Source organism: Geospiza fortis, unplaced genomic scaffold (genome assembly GCF_000277835.1).
Source record: "Geospiza fortis unplaced genomic scaffold, GeoFor_1.0 scaffold237, whole genome shotgun sequence".
Classification (NCBI taxonomy): domain Eukaryota; kingdom Metazoa; phylum Chordata; class Aves; order Passeriformes; family Thraupidae; genus Geospiza; species Geospiza fortis.
The window spans coordinates 5,821,436-5,842,700 of NW_005054319.1; the positions used below are offsets into that span (position 1 = coordinate 5,821,436).

General features: G+C 44.0%; 1 protein-coding gene across 1 annotated transcript in view; it reads left to right on the forward strand.

Annotated features, from left to right (window-relative positions):
* LOC106631803 (multidrug resistance-associated protein 6-like) overlaps positions 1-20,975 on the forward strand; it is a 21,502-nt gene extending 527 nt beyond the window's left edge. The window contains exons 3-32 of the mRNA XM_014306787.2: positions 281-457; positions 798-923; positions 1,548-1,685; positions 1,922-2,047; positions 2,624-2,685; positions 3,349-3,480; positions 3,797-4,012; positions 4,832-5,009; positions 5,452-5,613; positions 7,093-7,185; positions 7,580-7,783; positions 8,117-8,263; positions 8,979-9,066; positions 9,364-9,433; positions 10,054-10,180; positions 10,651-10,827; positions 11,276-11,443; positions 12,440-12,623; positions 13,003-13,066; positions 13,541-13,658; positions 14,236-14,443; positions 15,125-15,435; positions 16,122-16,321; positions 16,420-16,546; positions 17,048-17,149; positions 17,940-18,086; positions 18,539-18,697; positions 18,933-19,099; positions 19,569-19,763; positions 20,300-20,975. Coding sequence (XP_014162262.1) covers positions 281-457; positions 798-923; positions 1,548-1,685; positions 1,922-2,047; positions 2,624-2,685; positions 3,349-3,480; positions 3,797-4,012; positions 4,832-5,009; positions 5,452-5,613; positions 7,093-7,185; positions 7,580-7,783; positions 8,117-8,263; positions 8,979-9,066; positions 9,364-9,433; positions 10,054-10,180; positions 10,651-10,827; positions 11,276-11,443; positions 12,440-12,623; positions 13,003-13,066; positions 13,541-13,658; positions 14,236-14,443; positions 15,125-15,435; positions 16,122-16,321; positions 16,420-16,546; positions 17,048-17,149; positions 17,940-18,086; positions 18,539-18,697; positions 18,933-19,099; positions 19,569-19,763; positions 20,300-20,408 — 4,482 coding nt within the window. The 3' untranslated portion in view covers positions 20,409-20,975. The remainder of the gene's footprint in view (positions 1-280; positions 458-797; positions 924-1,547; positions 1,686-1,921; positions 2,048-2,623; positions 2,686-3,348; positions 3,481-3,796; positions 4,013-4,831; positions 5,010-5,451; positions 5,614-7,092; positions 7,186-7,579; positions 7,784-8,116; positions 8,264-8,978; positions 9,067-9,363; positions 9,434-10,053; positions 10,181-10,650; positions 10,828-11,275; positions 11,444-12,439; positions 12,624-13,002; positions 13,067-13,540; positions 13,659-14,235; positions 14,444-15,124; positions 15,436-16,121; positions 16,322-16,419; positions 16,547-17,047; positions 17,150-17,939; positions 18,087-18,538; positions 18,698-18,932; positions 19,100-19,568; positions 19,764-20,299) is intronic.
* The last annotated feature ends 290 nt before the right edge of the window (positions 20,976-21,265 follow it).

A 21,265-nucleotide genomic window follows, 5' to 3' on the forward strand; every position in this document is an offset into this window, starting at 1 on the left:
GGACTTTGCCTCCCCGGGACGGTGCTCGCCCGAACAGACCGCTTAGCTACAGTAAATGTGCTGAGCGGCGAGGACCAGCCCGGACCCACTGGAGAAATACATTTAAAAGTACCTCTAGCGAGTCCATCAGTCCGGACTCGCGTAGATTTCCATCCCCAAGGTTGATAAACTCCCCTAATAGCTTGCGAGTCGTTATCTTCTTCCTCTTTCCGACACAGGATTCCCGTCCCCAGCCTTGCTCTGCACCATGTCCTTCACTTCTGCCTTGTTTCTGTTTCAGGACTGGAACCAGACATGGCATACAAACATCCCAGGAGTGAGCTGGTGCTTCGAGAGCTCCATCCTTGCCTGGATCCCTTGTGCCTATCTTTGGGTCTGTTTTCCTTTCTACTACTGGTACCTTCGACACAGAAACAAAGGCTACATCAGGATGTCCCACATCTTCAAAGCCAAAATGGTAAGAGTGAAGCATAGGGTTTGGTCCTAAATTATCTCAACTTTGATGCAGAGTTTAACTTTCCTAAATTATTAATTCTGTCCTGATGATCCATCTCTGCTGGGTTTTTTGACATTTACCAGCTCAGGTCAGTATAAATCAAGTAAAGTTTTAGGAAGAGATGTCATAAGATCTTCTCCCCTGTATTTCCATTTGATTCCCTGACACTTCCATAACATTCTCTGTCCCCAACTTGATCTTCCACCCCTCCAGTCTTACTGCCCAGGCAGCTTGGATCAGTTTGGTAGACTGTCCCAGCATTTCAGTTCATTCCAGTGTGTGTTTTCTGTCTCTGCCTCAGGTCCTTGGGTTCATCCTGGTAATACTGTGTTTTTCTAATGTCTTCTTCATGGTGTGGGAGAAAAGCCAAGGAATCCCACGGACCCCAGCACTCTTCATTAGCCCTGCTGTGGTGGGAATCACAATGGTAATTCCTCCCTTGTTTGTCTGCACATGGCCAAGCTTAGCCCTCCTGGGACAGAGCTTGCGTTTCCCATGGGTGTTGCTGTCTCTGAGCACAAATTTGGCTGATGGGGAGTAGAAGGCTGGGGATGCACTCTGTGCCTCTCTGCTGTGTGACACATCAGGGGTTGAAGTTTGGGCAGAAGCACATCTGGCAGGAGCTGAGGATTCAGTAAGGTTTAGAAAGAGGTCTCACAACAATGAGACAAGATTTCACTTCTCATAACCACAGTATGTGATTTAATATGGTTTAGAATGAAATGTGATTTCTGTTCAATAAATCAGTGCCTATTCTCCCCTTCTGTCATTGCTTCCTCATAGCCTCAGTCCTTCCAGCCTGTTGGCCCAATTGTAATTTTATTATTTGCCTTCTCTGTAGACATTCTTGAGTGCAAAATTGCACACAAAGCTTTTCAGTGTTAGCCTCTTAGGAACAATACTGTAGCTCTGAACATCTTGAAATGTTTGGGCAAGAAGCTAACTGATTTTTCTCTATTCATCATCTCTATTCTGTATTCATTAATTTGATAACAATGTTTGGCATTCCATTACCAGGTATTTATTTGCACAAATTTGTACTTCCTCACAGGTCCTTGCCTTGTTCCTTACCCAAGCAGAAAGAATGATGGGCATCCAGTCTTCAGGGGTCCTATTGATTTACTGGCTGCTCTCATTTGTGGCTGCACTTGTGATGTTTAGTTCCAAAATTCAGCATGCCCTGGAAAGAGTAAGTGAGATCCCATACCGTTAATGTGCAGACTACAAAGTCTCTTAACAACAGGGCTGGTTTTGTCTCACTGTCTGCAAGGGGGGGAATCAAATTCTTCTTTTAAAATATGTGCTGAGAAAAATGTTCATATTTGTGGTGGATTTTTATTTGCATAGTAGAACATGAGAAGCTCTTTCTCTGCTGGTTAAACATAAAGGTTCTTACCTCATTGTCATTGGTGTTCTGTTCCTTAGGGCTTCCTGGAAGACCATTTCCACCATGTTACAACTTACCTTTATGCTGGCCTGGTGCTAGCAGAACTTGTGTTATTCTGCTTAGTTGATCACCCTCCCTTCTTCTCTAAAGCTGACAACAATCCTGTGAGTATAAGGTGGCTTTTCCTAATGCTTTGCTTCATTGCTGAAACAGGATTTTAAATATATAGGGATACACAGGCACATGGGTATCTGGGTGATGTAAGATGCATCATTCTGTTAAAAAGCTGACAGTTGTAAAAGGTAACTGGCAGAATTTGGGATAACAGTACTCTGTCTCTCTGTGTAAGCTTTTCAAAATAAAAGCCTATCCATACTCATGTTTCTCGTCCCTGAAATCAGTGGGTAGGGCTTCTGTTGCTTCTCCTGGTGCTGCTCTCCTGTGCTGCAGTACTCTGTTGGTGATATTGAGTATGAAGAGCTCTGTGCTTAAGAAAATAAATGGCTTTGAGTATGAAGAATTACATTCTTTGTTCTTCCATCTGAGACATTATGCAGAGTCAAATTCTCAAAAATCTTCCAATGCCATTGAGCATCCACAATACACTTACTCTGGTTCAATGGATGGGGAGGGGGATAACTCTGATTGCTTTTCCTTGGGAAGCACAGAAGGGAACTATATTCATCTGACACATGCCCTTTTCTGCATATAAATATCACACATGTTTTCTCTCCCATCAGAATCAGTGCCCAGAAGCCAGCAGCTCTTTTCTTTCCAAAATCACATACTGGTGGTTCTCTGGGTAAGAAAACAGAAGATATGGTTTTGCTACAATAGCAGAAAAAAGCAGCAGCATCAGAGATCAGAGAGGGTGTAGATGGCAGCCAGTAGGAAATATCTCAGCCCCTGCGTTAGCTTATGGAGTAATTTAAATTATTTCTTTAAATTATTTCTCTTGTGAGGTATTCCCACAAGATCAAATTAAATTTAATTTACTTTTCTCAAAATAGTTTAAAATGCAAATTTGTGATTCTAGATAATTCTCTTCTGCCTCCCAACTACCCCTCCAGTGCCCTCCCAATCTTGAAATTGATCTCATCAATCTCAAAAGATCACTGTACACCAACCACAGCCCTCTCTGCCTGCCAGACCTTGGTCTCATCTGCATTTCATGGAGCCCAGAGAAAGTTAAACTGAACTTTCTACTGCACTATCCAAGACTCTCAGTATGGACTAGAAATTAGGGCTGACTTGCAAATCCCCATTGTGCTGACAGAAGATAGCCTAGGGGTTAAAGCAAAGCTGCTGTTCCTGGACATTCCTGTTCATTGTGGGACAGGACAGTCCTGAGTGGTGTTGTGGTGTCAGTGCTCTCTGTGCATCCCTTGATGTCTCTGTGTTCTGAAAGAGTCACACACAGCACAGATCCTGCTCTGCTCCCCTGACTGCAGTCTGTGTCCTCCAGGCTCCTCTGGAAGGGCTCTCAGCAGGCCCTGGGGGTGGATGACTTGTGGCCAGTGAGGAAACAGGACTCCTCTGAAGAAATTGTTGCCTGGGCAGAGAGAGAGTGGAAGAAGTGTCTCGGCAGAACCCAGCAGTGAGTATTTGATCTGGAGAGCACATCATGGGCTCAGCTGGGCAGTTCTAGATGATCTAAGCAAATACACTCACAGGTACTGCTGTGTGAGTCCCTTTGTGCAAAATCTGATTTTAAGTGTCAAAATCTGCTGGAGAACATCCTTCCCCTCCTGGAAGCACAGAACTAACTTTCTGTAAGAGGGGTCGGGTTTTGATGAGCTTTTATACTGGACATGGTATGAGATCCAGTGTGAGATAGTTAGTGTTTTTTGAAGATACAAAATTCCCAAGCTTTCTGCAGTTGTAGGTAACTTTCTCATTGTTTCTTCCTTCAGGAAAATGGAGTCTGCCACATTTAAAAAGGGTCAGAAAACTGAAACTGATATAGCAAAAGCTGAAGAGACAGAGGCTCTACTACAGTCAAAGCACAGTCAGAGCTTTGGGCCCTTACTGAGAATGCTTTGGAGCATGTTTGGAACTTATTTCCTTCTCAGCACTGTCTGCTTAGTTATCTGTGATGTCTTCTTGTTCTCCACCCCAAAGGTACTGAGGTATGTGCACATTTAAGATGTATTTCTGTCACATGAACAAGATTGCTGTGTGCATGAGCTCAGAGATGTGTATGTCAGCATACAAACAATGACCTTTTGAAATTTGCTCTTGCTGATGAAGGGAGCTCAGGTGTCATTTGTGCTAAACCCACTGTCAAGTCAGGAGGGAAAGACACAAAGCCACTGTGTGAAGCTGTGTATACCTGTCTGCACTACTGTGCTCCAGCAGTGGGAAGGACAGGATGCACCAAGCCCTTGGACAACATCATTAGAACAGGAGTTATTTGATGGTTCTGTATATCACATCACTTGCCACTTGCTGTAGTCTTAAGGCTCCATGTTCCCTGGCTAATAAAGAGCACACCTGTGCATCCTACACATCTTAAATAACTTTGTTAGTTGATTAAATGCTTTGTGGGTTCTGTTGGTACAACATCAACCTGCATTATTATATATTTTCATGGGCAAAATCCTTTCTTAGTCCAGATTAGAAGTTCTGGAATTGTCAATGACTCCCTTAGGTTACAGTTACCACTTTGCATATTTGTGAAAAATTCATGAAAATCAGGAGCCATCCTTAACACTGAAAATGAGGTCTACCCAGAGAGGATGCTGAGATCAGAGATTGCTTCAAAACCACATGTGGCTAGATTTCAAAAATCAGGATGTTATATGTTCCACTTCTTCTGCTATTCACTGATAAACCTCAGCCAGAGAGAATACAGAAAAATGACCGCTATTTCTGCCAGTTTATTTTTGTGTGTCTGATATTTCATCAGTACTGTGTGGATTCAGCAACATTTGGCTCCTGTCTTGCAGCCTTTTCCTGAAGTTCATTGAAGATGAGGCAGCCCCAAGCTGGCTTGGCTACCTCTATGCCTTCAGCATGTTCCTGCTGGGCTGTCTGCAGACTCTGTTTGAGCAGCGCTACATGTACATGTGCCTTGTTCTGGGGCTGAGGCTGAGAACTGCACTGACGGGCCTTGTGTACAGGAAGGTGAGCCTGCAGCTCCTTCTTTAGCTTTGCTTTTATTCTAGCCCTACCTTGGCAGTAATGATGTACATTGTCCATAGCAATATCAGGGGACATGTCATTAGAAACTAGTTTTAGGATGTAGATTAATCTCTGAGCAGTACATGGCAGGTACATTCTTTAGAGCTTCCCTATGAAGGAAAAGCCAAGAAAAGGGAAGAGCAAAAATCAACATGGACTTTCTTATGCTGTATGTACATGTATAAATAACATGTATTTCTTGTGATGACTGGGGAAAAGGAGTAAATGCTTCATCTTGAAGTGAAGTCACATGGCCCAGGTAGCAACATGTTTTCAATACCTGGGATTTGACATTCTGTTCTCTGTGAGGAAAAGAATGTTGTTTGACTTTTGGACCAAAGCTGTTGTTTGATAATGCCTTTTCTTTCTTCTCTACCCTGTCTAGATCCTGGTTATGTCAAATGCCTCAAGGAAAGCAGCAACCACAGGTGAAATTGTTAATCTGGTATCTGTTGATGTGCAAAAGCTAATGGATCTGATTATCTATTTTAATGGGACCTGGCTGGCTCCTATTCGGATTATCATCTGCTTTGTCTTCTTGTGGCAGGTAAAATATGACAGTATTTATCAATCCCTTTCTATTCTAAATATCAAAGGAAAAATGAGGTTTCAAAATTATACTTACTAGTTTGAATTACATGAAATCGCCATATTTTTCTTAGCTCTGTAGCACGGTGGATTCACTTTTCTTTCTGAAAGGTATTTTCATTGAGACAGAATCCTTGTCTGATCCTTCAGTTCATCTTCTCACCTGTGTATTCAGCATTCAGTCCCTTTTAAGAGACTGTGAGTATGATTATTGTGAGCTGACTGATAAACTTCTGCTTCAGATTTTCCTGTCACTTCTCTTTACAACCGCTGGGTGGTGGCCCAGTGTAGGCTGAAAGTCCAGTTCCAGCTCCTTGGCACAGTCCCAGAACATAATGGGGAATGATATGAAATAGCAGCTTGACATACTTCGTCCTGAAGCCTGGTTACCACCAGATCCGTGAAAGAGCTTGAAGCAAAGTTACATGCCATTCAGAGAGACTGTTGGATACTTTGAATTGCATAGGTAGCAAGGAGTTCAGCAAGGACAGAGCAAAACCTGAATTAGGAATAATGGATGGTAATCTTTTCTCAGCAGTACAGAGCCCTGTTGTTTAGTCCCTGTTCTTGGCCAATGGAAGCATGAGCAGTATAGAGACAGGTGATTCACAGGAGCTTTCCAGAGGCCTTTGAGGCCTTCCTTTACTACCCAGGATGGATTGTGCCTGGTGCCTGGCAGGATGCTGTGACTGTGAAAATCAGTAGCTGTGATACAGACTGTGGTGAAGTCATCATCCCTTTTCTAATGACATTGACTAGTTGAATGTGCTTGGAGATAATGACACGTTCTTTGCTGGTGTTCACAGACCATTTGTGCAGACAATACCTGTAACTCTATGTGTTACTCCCCTCTCCAGCCCTCTCCAGTCACACTGGAGATATAACTAACCCATGAAAAACAAGTGTTCATACATAATTGTTATGAACCCTGGGATGCAAGAGCTGTCCCAACATAATGGCACAGGATAATGCCACCATTTCATCTCATGCAGACAAGCTGGACTATTTGTGCTGCAGGAATACTTGTTTGAGGGTTTGGGTTTGTTTTGAAGGAAAACCTGGTGTTGTCTGGGGTCACTTACTCGGGGCAGCCACAAGATGTCCTTCTGAACGCATCCAGGGATGGACGAGAAGAGCCGGGAATGGCTTGAATTGCCAGCGTGCCTCTGGATCGCCTTCAGCACCGATCCAGCTCCTAACAAGGGAGCGAATAAATTCAGCTCAGCCTGATGACAGGAGTTATCCGGCTTGGAGAGTTAACAATCCACAGTGCTTAGGAGCACAACTCCCTGGAAAGGCAAAGGCAAGATTACAGTAAAGGCTTAGCCAGAGGGATGTTATGCACAAGTTCAAAGAAGAGGGAAGGTAAGCAAGGGAACAAAAAGCAGTCTTGCCTAGTCATCACCAGAAGTTCCTTCTCTTTTTTCTCTCCTGGCAGCTTCTAGGGCCATCTGCCTTGACTGCAATTGCTGTATTTCTTTTTCTTTTGCCTCTGAATTTCGTGATCACCAAGAAGAGGAGTCAGTTTCAGGTACATTTTGCTTCATAAAAATGAAGTGGTTTACTGAGTTATGTGATTACTTATATTTATTCACGCTTACCACAACCGTCTGAAGTAACATAGGAGGATTTGAAGCCTGCAAAATTTCTTGAAATTTAGAATAAGCTCTTCCATGTTCAGCCTTTTTACTGTGTGTGCCCTACTTTTCTGTTGTTTTTATGTACTGCCAGTAAAAACAAAGCTCTGAAGATCATAAGTAAAATATTTCCCTGCCTAGAAGAGTCATAAGCAAAACAGCATACCCAGCTCAACTGCAGGGAAATTTATTCAGGACTTGGAGGCAGGAATAAGGTATTTTTTCCAGAACAATTGCACCATTAAACATTCAACCTATTAAATGATAAAACTCAAACATTTATTACAGGAAATCCAGATGAAACATAAGGATGAGAGGGCCAAACTCACCAGTGAAATTCTCAGTAACATTAAAGTAATCAAACTGTATGGCTGGGAGAAAACCTTCATGGAGAAATTATTTGGAATCAGAAAGCAAGAACTTCAGGCCTTAAAAAGATCTCAGATTCTCTTCTCAGCATCCCTAGTTTCTTTCCATTCATCAACTTTCCTGGTGAGTGGATCACCTTCCTACATAAAACATATGCTGTTACTTCCCTTTTCCTTTGTACTCCTGCCTGGACAGATTTTTCCTATAGACAGCTAAAGATTATATCTGCCTGGAGGTCACAGGAGTTGCTGTGGCTGCTGCACCAAAACTTCCTTAAAGCAGAACAAACATCCAGTGATCAACCAACACGCGGGACCTTTGCCTGTGGTGCCTGCAGGACAGGCACCTAGAAGGGAAAGCCTGGATTTAACCAGATGAGTCCCAGAGTCTTGAAGGGCCTGTCACCTTTGAACCATTCTGAAGCAAATGGTTTGCTTGTCCTTTGCTCCCTTTCAGATCACATTTGTCATGTTTGCTGTCTACACCCTGGTGGACAACACACACGTGCTGGATGCTGAGAAGGCCTTTGTGTCCTTGACACTGATCAACATCCTCAACACTGCCCACTCCTTCCTGCCCTTCTCCATCAATGCTGCTGTCCAGGTTAACTGCAGGCCCTGTTCCTCTTCCTTTGGCCATAAGGGGTTTTTACATATCCCCATTAACAGGTAAAGGTAGGGATTTCTTAGGGCTCTGCACATCAGCTATTTTATTTCACCACTGTGAAATGGTGACGTGCAAGGGCTTGCAGCTAAAGGTACACTGTGGCATTGCCTTTCAGAAAGGCTCCTTTATATTGACAAAATAGTCAACAAGAATTACTCCTAAGTCTTTTGTAGCTCAGCACAAGCACCATCAGATCTTAGAGGGGCTTCCAGTTCTGTTTTTAATCACAGAAATCAGAACAGGTGGAACAAAATCTTCGTAGGGGAGACCCTGCTAGTCCCGGCCAGAGAGAAAAGCAAGTCACTGTTCAGTAAGAAATTAGGAAATTCATTTCCCTCTTACACTCTGTGACTGTCACAGAATTTCATGTACAAAAGCAATCACTGGAAAGATTGCAGGGAGAATTGGGTGAAAAAGTGCCAGTTTCACTGAACCAGAAGCACAGGGAAGGATATGGAGGTTTTGCTAAGCTGAGTGGAAATAAAGGCAGGTAACATAAGGAACAGCTGCCTTTGGCCATCTAAGCCTACAGCATCTGCAGCATAGCACGAGTCAATATTCTAAGTGGGTCTTCAAACCGAGTCTTTACTTTGGGTTTTTGCTCCCTTTCTACTCTAAATCTTATTTTCTTCTGTGTGCTGCTTCATTTCAGGCCAAAGTTTCCTTAAACCGTTTAGCAGCTTTTCTGAATCTGGAAGAACTGAATCCTGAGAGTTCAAGCAGAAGCACTTCTGGCTGTGGTAAGCTTTTATGTTAGCACTTTTGTCTTATAAGAGGAGTAATTTCCATTATTCAGCTTCTACTCAGGGTGTCTACCATAGTCAAGAGAAAAATATTTGCCCTTTACTGTCACTGTATGTCTCTGGCCTCATTATTTCTAACAAAGAAATCTAATTTGGTGATTTACTCCTTCTTTTCATAATAAAAGTTGATTTTATGTAACATAAATATACACTGAAACATTAAATCACATAAATTGGGACATTTCTGTAGCTATCTCTGCATTTACAAGTGGTCTGTCTCTCTTCATGTTTTAGTACAGGCAAGTATCACCATAAGAAATGGGACTTTTTCCTGGAGCAAAGAAACTTCTGCTTGTCTTAGAAGGTACAGACTTACCCTTAGTCATCCCTGTAGGTCAGGGTGGATGCTGGATGAGCTAATTCCTCAGGGCCTAAGTGAAACCAGGGTGGAATATCCAGAGGCTTCTGAGTTTGCTTCATATTCAGTGTTGAATTCTGAAAATTCTAAAATCAGATAAAACAGAATTTTGCTTTTATGTTGAAGAGCGCATAAATGGGAAGGTACCTGTATCTGGATGTTGCCTTATTATATGGGGACTGTTTTCTTTAGACAGTTTTCTTGCCCAAATATGAAATTACAGTGTTTTAAGTCAAAAAAGTAGAACAGATGGAATGCAGATATTATATATGACATCACTACCTGCTTATTTCAAAAGGCATTGACATTTTGGAAAAGAAAAGCTTTGAATAGTTCTGATGTTCAGGAGTGTTCTACATCCAGAGCTTTGAGCTAGTCTGTCTCCAGAGTGAGGATCTGGGTATGAAACTCAGATGGGGATGTGGGTGAAGACTTTCTGATTGGAGGTGTCTGAAGGGATGAAACCAGGGGATTTACTCAATAGCAACAATTTTGATAATAAGTACAATTATTTGCTATCAGAAGGTGTATCTAAAGTGTGGTAAGAGATGATCTTTCTCCCCCAGCATAGAGCTCAGTGTGCCCCAGGGCTCTCTGCTGGCTGTGGTTGGCCAGGTGGGTGCTGGCAAGTCCTCCCTGCTGGCAGCGGTGCTGGGCGAGCTGGAGGCCACCGAGGGCTGCGTGACCATGAAGGTGAATTTTCCCCTCAGCATTTGCTTCTAATTAGGCTGTTTTCAGGAACTGCAAGGTATGAACCACAGCATCACTTACCTGAGGAAAACCCATTTACTGCTGAATTTTAACAGAGGCTGTATGTATCAGTCCACATTTAGTTATCTGAAGGCGCTGCAGACTTCTCAGATGAGCCTGAACTTTGTGAATAGGAACTGGAACAACACTTCAAAGATCCAGTTCTATTTCTCCCTCTGACAGTGAGCTGAAGTGTCATCCTGGTAAATTGCATCCTGTACTGGCACCTCTGTTCCCTCCCCTGTAAGGTAATAACAGTGCAGACTCATATTTTGCAAAGCCTTCTGAGAATTGTCAGTGCTGATGATCATTCCAGATTGCCACAACTGAGAGAGCTTTTCTTCAAAGATGGGTTCTCACAGTGTCAAGTTGAGCTTATGGAAAAGTTTGCTAACATTCTTCCACTCTTATAGGACACTGCAGCTTATGTCCCCCAGCAAGCTTGGGTTCTAAATGCTTCAGTGGAAGATAATATTCTATTTGGCAAAGAGATGGATGCAACCTGGTTCAACAGAGTGACAGAGGCTTGTGCACTGCACCCTGATTTGGAGACCTTCCCTGCAGGGCAGAAGAGTGAAATAGGAGAAAAGGTACTGCCTTGGCTTTATGTTTTGGCTAACTTTTCCCTGAGTAGCTACAACTTCAGTTGTCCTGCTTAAAACATCTGCCCCTGAGGAACTACAACTCTGGGAGCTGTGATGAAAACACAAAAAAACCTAAACTCACAAGAGGCAGGTGCTCAGGAATTTCTGGAAAATTAGGCCATGATTTAATTTAATTTAAGCCCACCTTCTGACAGCCTAGGAAGAGACATAAGAGATGTTTAAGAGAAAAATCAGCACATCCAGGTCATCCTTGGGTGCTCTCTTGCAGGAAAGAGTTGTTCAAGAGACTCTGCCTCTGCAAGAGTCCTATTGGGAGGGAGGGAGGTGCACTGATTTAAAAATAAGGAAGTCATAAAACATGGGTGTAAAAGGAAGTCAGCAGTTGGGAAATACGCTGTAGCTTTGAAATAAGCAGAGTCAATCTCTTTTCCAGGGAATCAATCTGTCTGGGGGGCAGAAGCAGAGAGTGAGCCTTGCTCGGGCCGTGTACCAGCAGGCTGCCGTTTACCTGCTCGATGATCCCCTGGCAGCTGTGGATGCCCACGTTGGGCAGCACATTTTTGAACATGTTCTTGGACCCAATGGTTTACTGAAGGACAAGGTGTGTATGAATCTGAACTATAAACATTTGCACAATGTCTCTCACAAACTGTTTCCAGTAGGGTGGGTTGCTCTGTTTATCAAAGGCTTACAAACACTTTTTTGCAGGGGACTAGGGAACCTCTGCAGGCCACACAGCACCTGCCAGTCCTGCAGAGAATCTCCTTTAGGAGGAGGAAGTCTGTCTATCCTCATGCAAACCACATGCCTAGTGCCAGCCTTACTTTCACTGCAGGCTTACAGTTCTTTGGTCTTCTGTCCACATCCTTCCTCCTTTTGAGATTTACTTCTAGCATAGTTCAGGGGAGCTGCCTGATCTCTTCCAAGTTCTATCACCATGATGTCTAATCCCATTACTTTTGAATAATTCAGTGACACCTTTACAGTTCTCATCACCCAAATGTGCATCACTTAAACACTTCTCCTCCATTCTTTTTGCATTGGTTGTGTTTTGTTTTTTCTTGGTATTCCTCTGCTGTCTAGCTATCTGGAAAACAAAACATGGTTACATGAGAATGCTAGGGCAGCTCTATTGGATTCATACTATAAATTGCCTAGAAACACTTGATTCAGTTTCACATTATAGAAGGCAAACAAGAAGAAGGCAATTTCTGGCATTACAAAGTCCAATTAAAACAAACATATATAATTATAAATACCTTTCTCTCCATGAGATTAGTTGCAAGTATCAGAAAATAATTATTGTACTGAAACAGAATGACTTCCTAAGAACAATGTACCAGACATAAAGTGTAGTCAGAGGGCTTGACTGTATATTACAAATGCAGAATATGCCAATTTATCTGGGGAAAAATTACTTTTCCTACATCCTTTCCTCCAATTATCTGTGCAAATATGCTCAGAAATGTAAATAAAAGGAAATACCCTTTAATTCCATTCAGGCTGATGAATTTTTGAGGCCTAAATTTGATCCTGAAATACTGATACCAGTACTGACAGCAGAACAATTGTAACTGCTTCCTCTTTATCCAAGCAGACTCGTGTGCTGGTGACTCACACAATTAACATTTTGCCTCAAGTGGACAACATTGTTTTTCTGGTGGATGGAATGATCTCAGAAAGTGGTTCCTACCAAGAACTTCTAGAGAGAAATGGAGCCTTTGCAGATTTTCTTCGTTCACACGTTACTGCAGAAGAGAAGGCATCTGCTGGTTTTCCAGGTAACCCAGATGGGTTGGAATCATTCTTCCTAGGTCTATCAGTCAATTGTTCCCTTCATATCACATCTGTTTTATTATGGACATTTAATGCAGAGATCCAATCACAGTAAGGGGTTGCTTTGTGTGGGGAAAAATATGCCTGTCAAATCAACTGACTCATCACCTCAAAATTGATTCTTGAATCCATATTAGTAGACAATAATCAAGCAGTAAACTATTACCCATTGTGTGTGCTATTCTTCAAGCCTCACCTTGATATTTCTACCTCTAGAAACAATTTTTAATGAATCTTTCCTCCATATATTACCAGTCTTTCAAAGGGTGTATAGGACAAAACAGGATTATAAAGCGTTCAGAAAAAAACACATTTATTTCACAGCTATGGGAGACATCAAAGGCACTGTCATCACTGGGAATGGTCCATCTCAGCAGAAACCCCTCAGGTAAGCTTAAAGCAATCTCAGATACTGAAGAATTTACTCCAAAAGCCCATACAAGCCTACATAGAGGCTCTCACTGAGTATGACAGAGGTTTGGGATTGATCTGTAAATAAATAAGAGCAAACAAGCAAAACTCAAGAATAGGCAAAAACCTGCTCTTGAATGTAGAAGTTGACTGACATTTCTTCTGTATTTCACAAGGAGGCACAACAGAGCTCAAGTACAGGCTCCTTGATACATCTGGCTGCTGATCACTTCTCTGTGGGGCTGTAAGGCCAGACTGATCCCAAACCAGCCTCGGTTAATGCTTTTTTCTGCTCCTCAGTGGCTTGACAGAGGCCAGTCCTTGTGACAAACATGGACAGTGGCTGGGGACACTCTGGAGGAGCCTGAAAACTGCAGCCCTTAAAATTGGCATGGATTTAAGTGTGGATGGGTGGCTAAAAATTGAAAGGATTTTTGTTTTCTTCATGAAGTAGTGATTCAGTAAATTCTGCTGTGGGAAGGGAGACCATTCCTGTGAGCCCAGCCTGCACCAGTGCTGCAGCCAGCAGCGGAGGATTAACCAAGGCAGAGAGAACTGAGCACGGCAGGGTAAGCACAGCGCCTTCCTGCAGGAGCAAGGACACATTCCATGGGGATAACACACCCGTGGCAGGCAGGCCAGCTCCCTGCCTCAGCTAAACCACAGCCAGGGCAGTCAGCTGAGCATACCAGTGTGCCCTGTAACTGGGACAAGGACATATACTGAGAGGAAATGAGAGCAAGAAGTCAGAAACCCCAAAAGAGGCAGCTTTTTCTTTAGGGGACCAGCACTAGCCAGACTGGGATCTCCTCTCCCCACACCAGCACCCAGTGTGAACATGGCAGTTCTCTCTCACACCAGCACACAGGAAAACCACTGCCTCACATAAAGAAAGCCTTACATGTATTCCAGAAGTAACATGGGCCTATTGCATAACATTGATCAGTTGATAATAATCATTCATCAGTGATTTCTTTAACTATGCCTTCATTACTCATCCACGAGGAAAACAAAACAAGAATCAACACGGTTGCTGTGAGTGACATATCACTGAGAAATCCCATTATAAATCACTCCTTGCTTCAGAGCTGCTTTTTTTAGCTAACAGCCTCCTCTCCTGCTCTTTCTGCCCATGTGTCTCTGCAGGTGAGAGCTGGGGTGTATGGAGCCTACCTGCAGGCAGCAGGCTGGGTGCTGTGTGTGTATGTGCTGCTGTCCTTCACCTGCCAGCAGGCTGTGGCCTTCTCCCGGGGCTACTGGCTCAGCCTCTGGGCAGATGACCCTGTGCACAACGGGACACAGCAGCTCACAGAGCTCAGACTTGGAGTCTTTGGTGCTTTAGGAGTGGTTCAAGGTGTGTTGAAGTTGCTCACCTAATTCTCTGTATTCCCAGCTCCCTGTCCCATATCCAGGATGTGTTCTCAGAATATAAACAAGTGCATTCCCTTGGGCTTTTGGACCCAACCCTAAAGGTTTTTCATCTCTTTTCATCCTTCTAGCATAAATTAATCATATCAAAGTTCAAGTGGGGACTCCTCCTTGCTGAATTGTTGCCCCCCACACTGCTACACTGAATGAAATCTTGGCTTAGGTTACATAAAAGAGACAAAAGAAGAGAAACTTCTGGACTTCTACATTTATCTTTTTCTTTTTAAATAGCTACCATTCTTTTGGTCACTCTATTTAAAAAGGAAAAATATCACTGAGCAATTTAAAGTAGTCTCAGTCAAGCTTGTTTTGTGATGAATGAATAATTTGTCCTGCATGTTTTAAGTTCCTGAATCCATGCCCCCCGTCAAGCTGGCTTAGAAGGTCTTTGGCCACTCTGTAACTACCCTGCAGAAAGGGCAGCTCACCCTGCAACTCTGAGGCTTGGTTTAATTCCTGCTAAAGAGAGGTTTGATTCCCGTTGCACCTTCCTGAATGCACACTGGGGCAGCATTCACAGGAGTAACTGGAAACCACCATCTTGCTAAGGAGAACTCCAAGGTGGGTTTGTTCAGACCTAGTAATAATAATTTCTTTTCTCGTACAGCCCTTGGCAGGTTTGCCTGCACAACAGCAGTGCTGCTTGGGGGAGTGTTAGCCTCACACCAGCTCTTCCTGCAGCTGCTGAGCAATGTCATGAGATCCCCAATGCTCTTCTTTGAGCAAACACCCACTGGACACCTGCTGACCCGCTTCTCCAGAGACATGGATGCTGTTGATTCTGTCATCCCTGACAAGCTCAAGTCTGTGCTGGGATTCTTGTTCAACTTACTGGAGATCTACCTGGTGATTGTGGTGGCTACACCATGGGCAGCAATGGCCATAGTAGCCTTGAGTGTTCTTTATGCAGCGTTCCAGGTAGGAGCTCACAGGTGCACACACAGGAGAGGCTGAAGCAGCACAGCCCTGCAGAAAGCCCCCTTCCATTTCTTAGGAGGGAAGGCATGCAGAAATCAGTTTCATCATCTCAAGTCACATCTGAACAAGAGTAATGTCAGTCCCTTTCCCACATCACCTCAACCTTCCAAAGCACCCCAGAGCCCTCCCAAGCAGGCTTATGCTTTTCTGATGTCTAAAACAAATCCTACCTAGGCTATATCCCTCATATATCATTAATCACATGAAAGCCAAAAGCATTTTTCCTTTCCTGCAGAATTCCTACACTGGTTTTTAATGTATCCATGTTTGCCAGCCAAGACTGAGCATTAGGGAGGGGCAAGTATATCTCTGTTCTCCATCAAGCAAAAGGCTCAGCTGCAGGAGAAACTGAGTGTAGAGGTTTTGTGGGTTCACAGCACCCTGGCTCCTCTGCCCCAACCAAATTAGTAATATTAGAAATTAGAAATAGTTAGGATTATTCCTAATAAAGACAGAGGTAGGAACACTGCCTCATCTTTTAGGGGCATGTCCTGCATGCACATAAGGTTTTTTAACACAAGGACAGTACTATTGCATTTGTTGAGGCCTTCCCAAATTTCCTCTGGAGTACCTCCACAGAGGCACAAGACTTCCAATGACTGTCCCTTCCTTTCCCCTTGTCCCAGCACTTCTATGTCAGCACCTCCTGCCAGCTGAGGCGCTTGGAGGCTGCCAGCAGGTCACCCATCTACTCCCACATCTCAGAAACCTTCCAAGGCAGCAGTGTGATCCGTGCTCACAAAGACCAGCAGAGGTTTATTTCAAAAAGCAATTTCCTAGTGGATGAGAACCAGCGAATTTGCTTCCCTGGAGCTGTTGCTGACAGGTACAAATCTGCTCCATGAGTGTTCTGTAAAGTAATCATGTTTTGGGAGAAAGGGAGAGGGCACCCAGCAACAGCTCTGTGCTCCTCTCCTCCTGCAGGTGGCTTGCTACAAACCTGGAGTTCCTGGGCAATGGCATCGTGCTGTTTGCAGCCCTGTTTGCAGCCATGGGCAGGACACAGCTCAGCCCAGGAACTGCTGGCTTCTCCCTTTCCTATGCTCTCCAGGTAACCCAGTGGGGAAATAATACCCTGCTTGCCTTTATCAAAAGCAACTGCATTTAAATTTCTGTTTTGAACTATTTCTGTGCCTTTTTAGATGCCTTTTCCTACCAAATCCTGCTGTCATTGCTGAAATCCAGAGCATCTGGAGCAGGTCCTACACTTGAACTCACAATATAAGTCAGAGCAAGCCCTGGGCAGCTGAAGCAAGGTCTTTAGAACCTGTCTTACCTGCTTGTAGACTAGTTGCACAAGAGCCTAAGAAATAGCTACACCATCTTTGAGCATCCAAATCAGTAGCATTTCATTCTCTATAAACATGCTGAAAGGGCTATGGCAGGACCTGGCTTTCACTTCAGCATTTTAAGGTCTTCTGATGTAATCTAATTTCTGATATAATTAGCTGATGAGGAGATCTTTAGAAATTAAGACAAAGTACCAGGTATCTCCTGAGCAGAGGTCAGGGCTCATTTTGTCTGCCCTAATGCTTCTGTTCCACTGTGGCAGATAACTGGTGTTCTGAACTGGATGGTTCGCTCCTGGACAGAAGTAGAGAACAACACTGTTGCTGTGGAGAGAGTGAGGGAATACCTGAAGACTCCTAAGGAGGTAGCTAATCCACTGCTGACCTTACCAGAAGGGGCTGAACGTCTCTGCAAACTCATGAGTAACTTTTCAGTTCCACCTGAAAAACCTCCAGCTTTCCCCTTCTAAAAGGCCAGTCATGTTTCCTTTAAAGAACTGCAGCATTTGGGGTTTATCCAACTGACTGGACTTGTTTTATAACCTCAGATCATTATTTCCTTAAGACAGTTATGCACTGGATTGCCATTAAAATAGCTTCACTTGTTAACACTCATGGAATGAGACATTTCCTGCCCATATTTGGAGTATTTATTATGTGACTTCAGATGCAACTCACTGATAAGTAATGGCTTCTAGATAGCCTTTTAACTGCTAAAAGTTTCCAGTGCAGTAATTTTTGTTCTATAATCATTAAAACTATATCTCCATGTGCTGCCCTGAGAGAGGAGGCTTTCACAGCCCTGTTTATGGGGGCATATAAATTTTTTTTATTGAACCACTCAGTTTCAGAACTCTGACATGCAAGCAAACATTCATCCCCATTTTCAGTAAAGAAAATCCGACCAGCATCTTTGGATGAAGTAAAAACAACATCTGCAGTATGAAAGTTAGAGGCCTTTTTCTGGTTTGGAAACTGCAAAGAGATTGGGGGGCAGTTGACACAGGTGTCTTCATGAACTTCCCTTTCCAGTATTGGCAATACTGGAATGGAAAGCTCATGAAGACACCTGTGGGTAATTTAAGTTCATGAAGACACCTTGACTGGGTAATTTAAATCAGCCTTCAACACTGCTGCTTTCTTCCATCTCTTCAGGCACCCTGGACTCTGAATGGCAAACTTCAAGGACAAGATTGGCCCACTGAGGGAAGGATTGAATTTAGAAACTACAGCCTGTGCTACAGGCCAGGTTTGGAGTTAGCACTGAGGCGTGTCAGTGTGACCATCAACAGGCATGAGAAGGTAAAAAACCCCTTCTTGAGCAGTGTGAGCAGTGCTGGGCACTGACCAGATCCAGGGCATCCAGCCCCTGCCTGCACCCAGCTACAGCAACCTGGCAGCTGCAGGGAAGCAGGAGCCATCTCCCACACTGCACACCTTGTCCAGCTTATTACAGCAAAGGAATTCCACTTTTTCAGTCTAGTTCCACATCAAGGCCTTGTTCAAACTAAGTCTTGTAATTATTCTTTCCTTCAAAGGCTTTTGTCATTCCTTTTCATACAAAACAATTGTGAGCTGTAAATGCTTCCATTTAAAGAAAGTATTGTCAGACTGTGAATCGCAAACAGCCCTAAGGATCTGATCTGTGCAAAGCTGTCTCCCGTCAAAAGGCCAAGAGGAGCTACACAACACATTTGTCCACCTGTGAGAAAACAATCAACATCCAAACCAAAGTCCTCCCACTGCATTTTCAGATTGGCATCACTGGCAGAACAGGAGCTGGGAAATCCAGCCTTGCCGTGGGCTTGCTGAGATTGGTGGAAGCTGCAGAAGGAGCAATCCTCATTGATGGACAGGACATTGCCCAGCTAGGTCTGCACGACCTCAGAACCAAGATCACGGTCATTCCCCAGGTATGAAATTAATTTCCAAAATATTTGAACAGTGTCTTGAATACCTGGGAAGGGTTTATAAAGATTCTGTGAGAGGAGGGACATTGAGCAATTCCCAAGTTGGAAATAACCTCTATGCCATGTTCATCTGCCATTGAATATAACATCAGCCATAGATTCCCACCCAGCAGGCAGGACGCAAGAGCTCATTTTTATAATTAATTTCAGGAGTTGTTTGTACTGTCTCTGTGCTCAGGATCCAGTTTTGTTTTCTGGCTCCCTAAGAATGAATCTCGACCCATTAAACCAATACACTGATGCAGACATCTGGACAGCTTTGGAACTGACTCAGCTCAAGAACTTTGTTGCAGATTTGCCAGAGCAGCTGGAATATAAGTGCACTGACCAAGGGGAAAACCTAAGGTACCTTTTATCTGCAGAAGGACAGTGGCAGGGCAGTGCCAGCCCCTGGGCTAGGAGAACGGAGCTGCTTGGATAAGGAGGCTAATTCCTTTAAAAAACAAAATCATTAATGATGTCCAGACTGAAAATTGCTGCTTTACTGTCCTGTTTAGCAGCACGAAATCAAATCCTAAGACACTAAGGAAGACCTTTCAGACTCAATCATTGTGCTGGTTTGCATTTGTGCAGTACCTAAAACCCTGCAATCTGTTCCAAGTGCAGCTCTTCTGGGTGCCATAGCAATACCTTCCCCTCCCTCCCTTAGGCTGTTTCATGCTGTTACCTACCTGCAGTGCCACCAGCCTCAATCATCCTTTCAGAGAAAGGGAGCAATCACCTTTCCATTATTGATTTCAAATGAATCATCTGTTCTGACCCCAAGGAAAAGTGAGTACTGGCCTCAGTTTACCATCCCTCTTCCTACTTGCAGCACTGGTCAGAAACAGCTGCTTTGCCTGGCCAGAGCACTCCTGCAGAAAGCCAAAATCCTCATTCTGGATGAGGCCACAGCAGCAGTGGATTTAGAGACTGATGCCCAGATTCAGTGCATGCTGAGGACTCAGTTCAGGGACAGCACCGTGCTGACAGTGGCTCACAGGGTGAACACCGTGCTGGACTGTGACAGGTAAGGACACCTCTGAGCAGGGGAGCACTCGGGCAGCTGCTGTGACTCACACCCCACTGTGCTGCTGAACAGCAACTCCATTTCTGTCCTCTTGGTGTTCAAACCTCCAAGCTTTGCTTTGGAGTTCGGAGGATCTCTGTTAAACCAGCAGGGCACCAGCAGGTTCATCAGAGATCCTTTACTCCCACACGGTGCCTGTCCTGCTGTGTCACAGCCCTCTCCCCCCACTGACAGCAACACCACGACTACAGCTCCTTGGTCACCTGAGAGCTGTGACACTAAAACACCCAATACCCCTTCACAAATCTCACTCCAGTCTCAGCTGCAAAAACCCCTCCTCCCAAACTCAGCACTTGAACAGTCACTCATCAGAAACCCTTTCTATTCCAGCACTGTTTCCCAGCTGAAAAGCTGTTGGAAAGCTTGGCTGAATAACCAGCAAGTACTGAAATTTATTTTAAAACTAACTAGAAATTAGTAAGTTTATTATAGGGGCTGGTGTAATCCCAAACTTACATTTCTTTTAATGTTCACAGGATTTTAGTCTTGGAAAATGGCTGGATAGCAGAATTTGATACTCCAGAACACTTAATAGCTCAGAAGGGACTGTTCTACAGACTGATGGAAGAATCAGGCCTTGCATGACTCACCCATAGCACCACCACAATCAGGAATAATTGACCTCATAATTGAGTTATTTTGGTTTCTCTCAAAAATTCCTGACACTCAACCAAAGCTTGTTTGAGCCAGAACTGCAGTGAGTAGATGGAAAGGGGTGACTTGGGATACATGTTATTTCCATAGGAAACAGCAATTCCACTTCCATTATGTTTCCAGATACCAAAACCTCACTTGATTGCTGAAAACAAGCCAGTCAGGACTTAAATACTTTTCTGGTACAAAAGCAAACATGTCAAAAGAGAAAGAGCACAGCATTCCTAATTTATACTGTAAATGGAGCCCAAATATCCATCATGCTTCAAGATTACACAGATTATTTTTAAAAGCCAAAAAGATTTTATGGACAGCAAGGAAGAATTTAACTGGTAGCAAGGAAACTTAACTGTTTGCAGTTGATGCTAAGCTCCAGGCAGAACTAATGTTGTATTTTGTCAATGTCTTAAGGACTGCTCACCCAGGCACTGTTCCTACACAGCTGTGAACTCCAAAGAGCAGCTGGAGCTCATCACCCAAAGTGCACAAACACTGGGGCAGGAGGGAAGAGGAGGCAGGAGAGCACAGGCTGCCTTTGTCACCCTGGGGATCAGATCCACCCTCTCGTCTGCAGAGCAGAGCCAGCTCCAGCAGGGGCTCAGCAGTGCAGGACAGGACTGTGGCTGGGAGTGCCAGCAGAGCATCCATCGCTCCTGCCCAGGCCTTGGAGCATCCCCACTGCCAGGTGCTCACAGCAGAGCATGTCCAAACATTGACACCAACATTTCCAAACTGAATTTGGCCATGAGGAATTTGCATGGTTGGAAGTACCCTCCTCTCTGATCCCT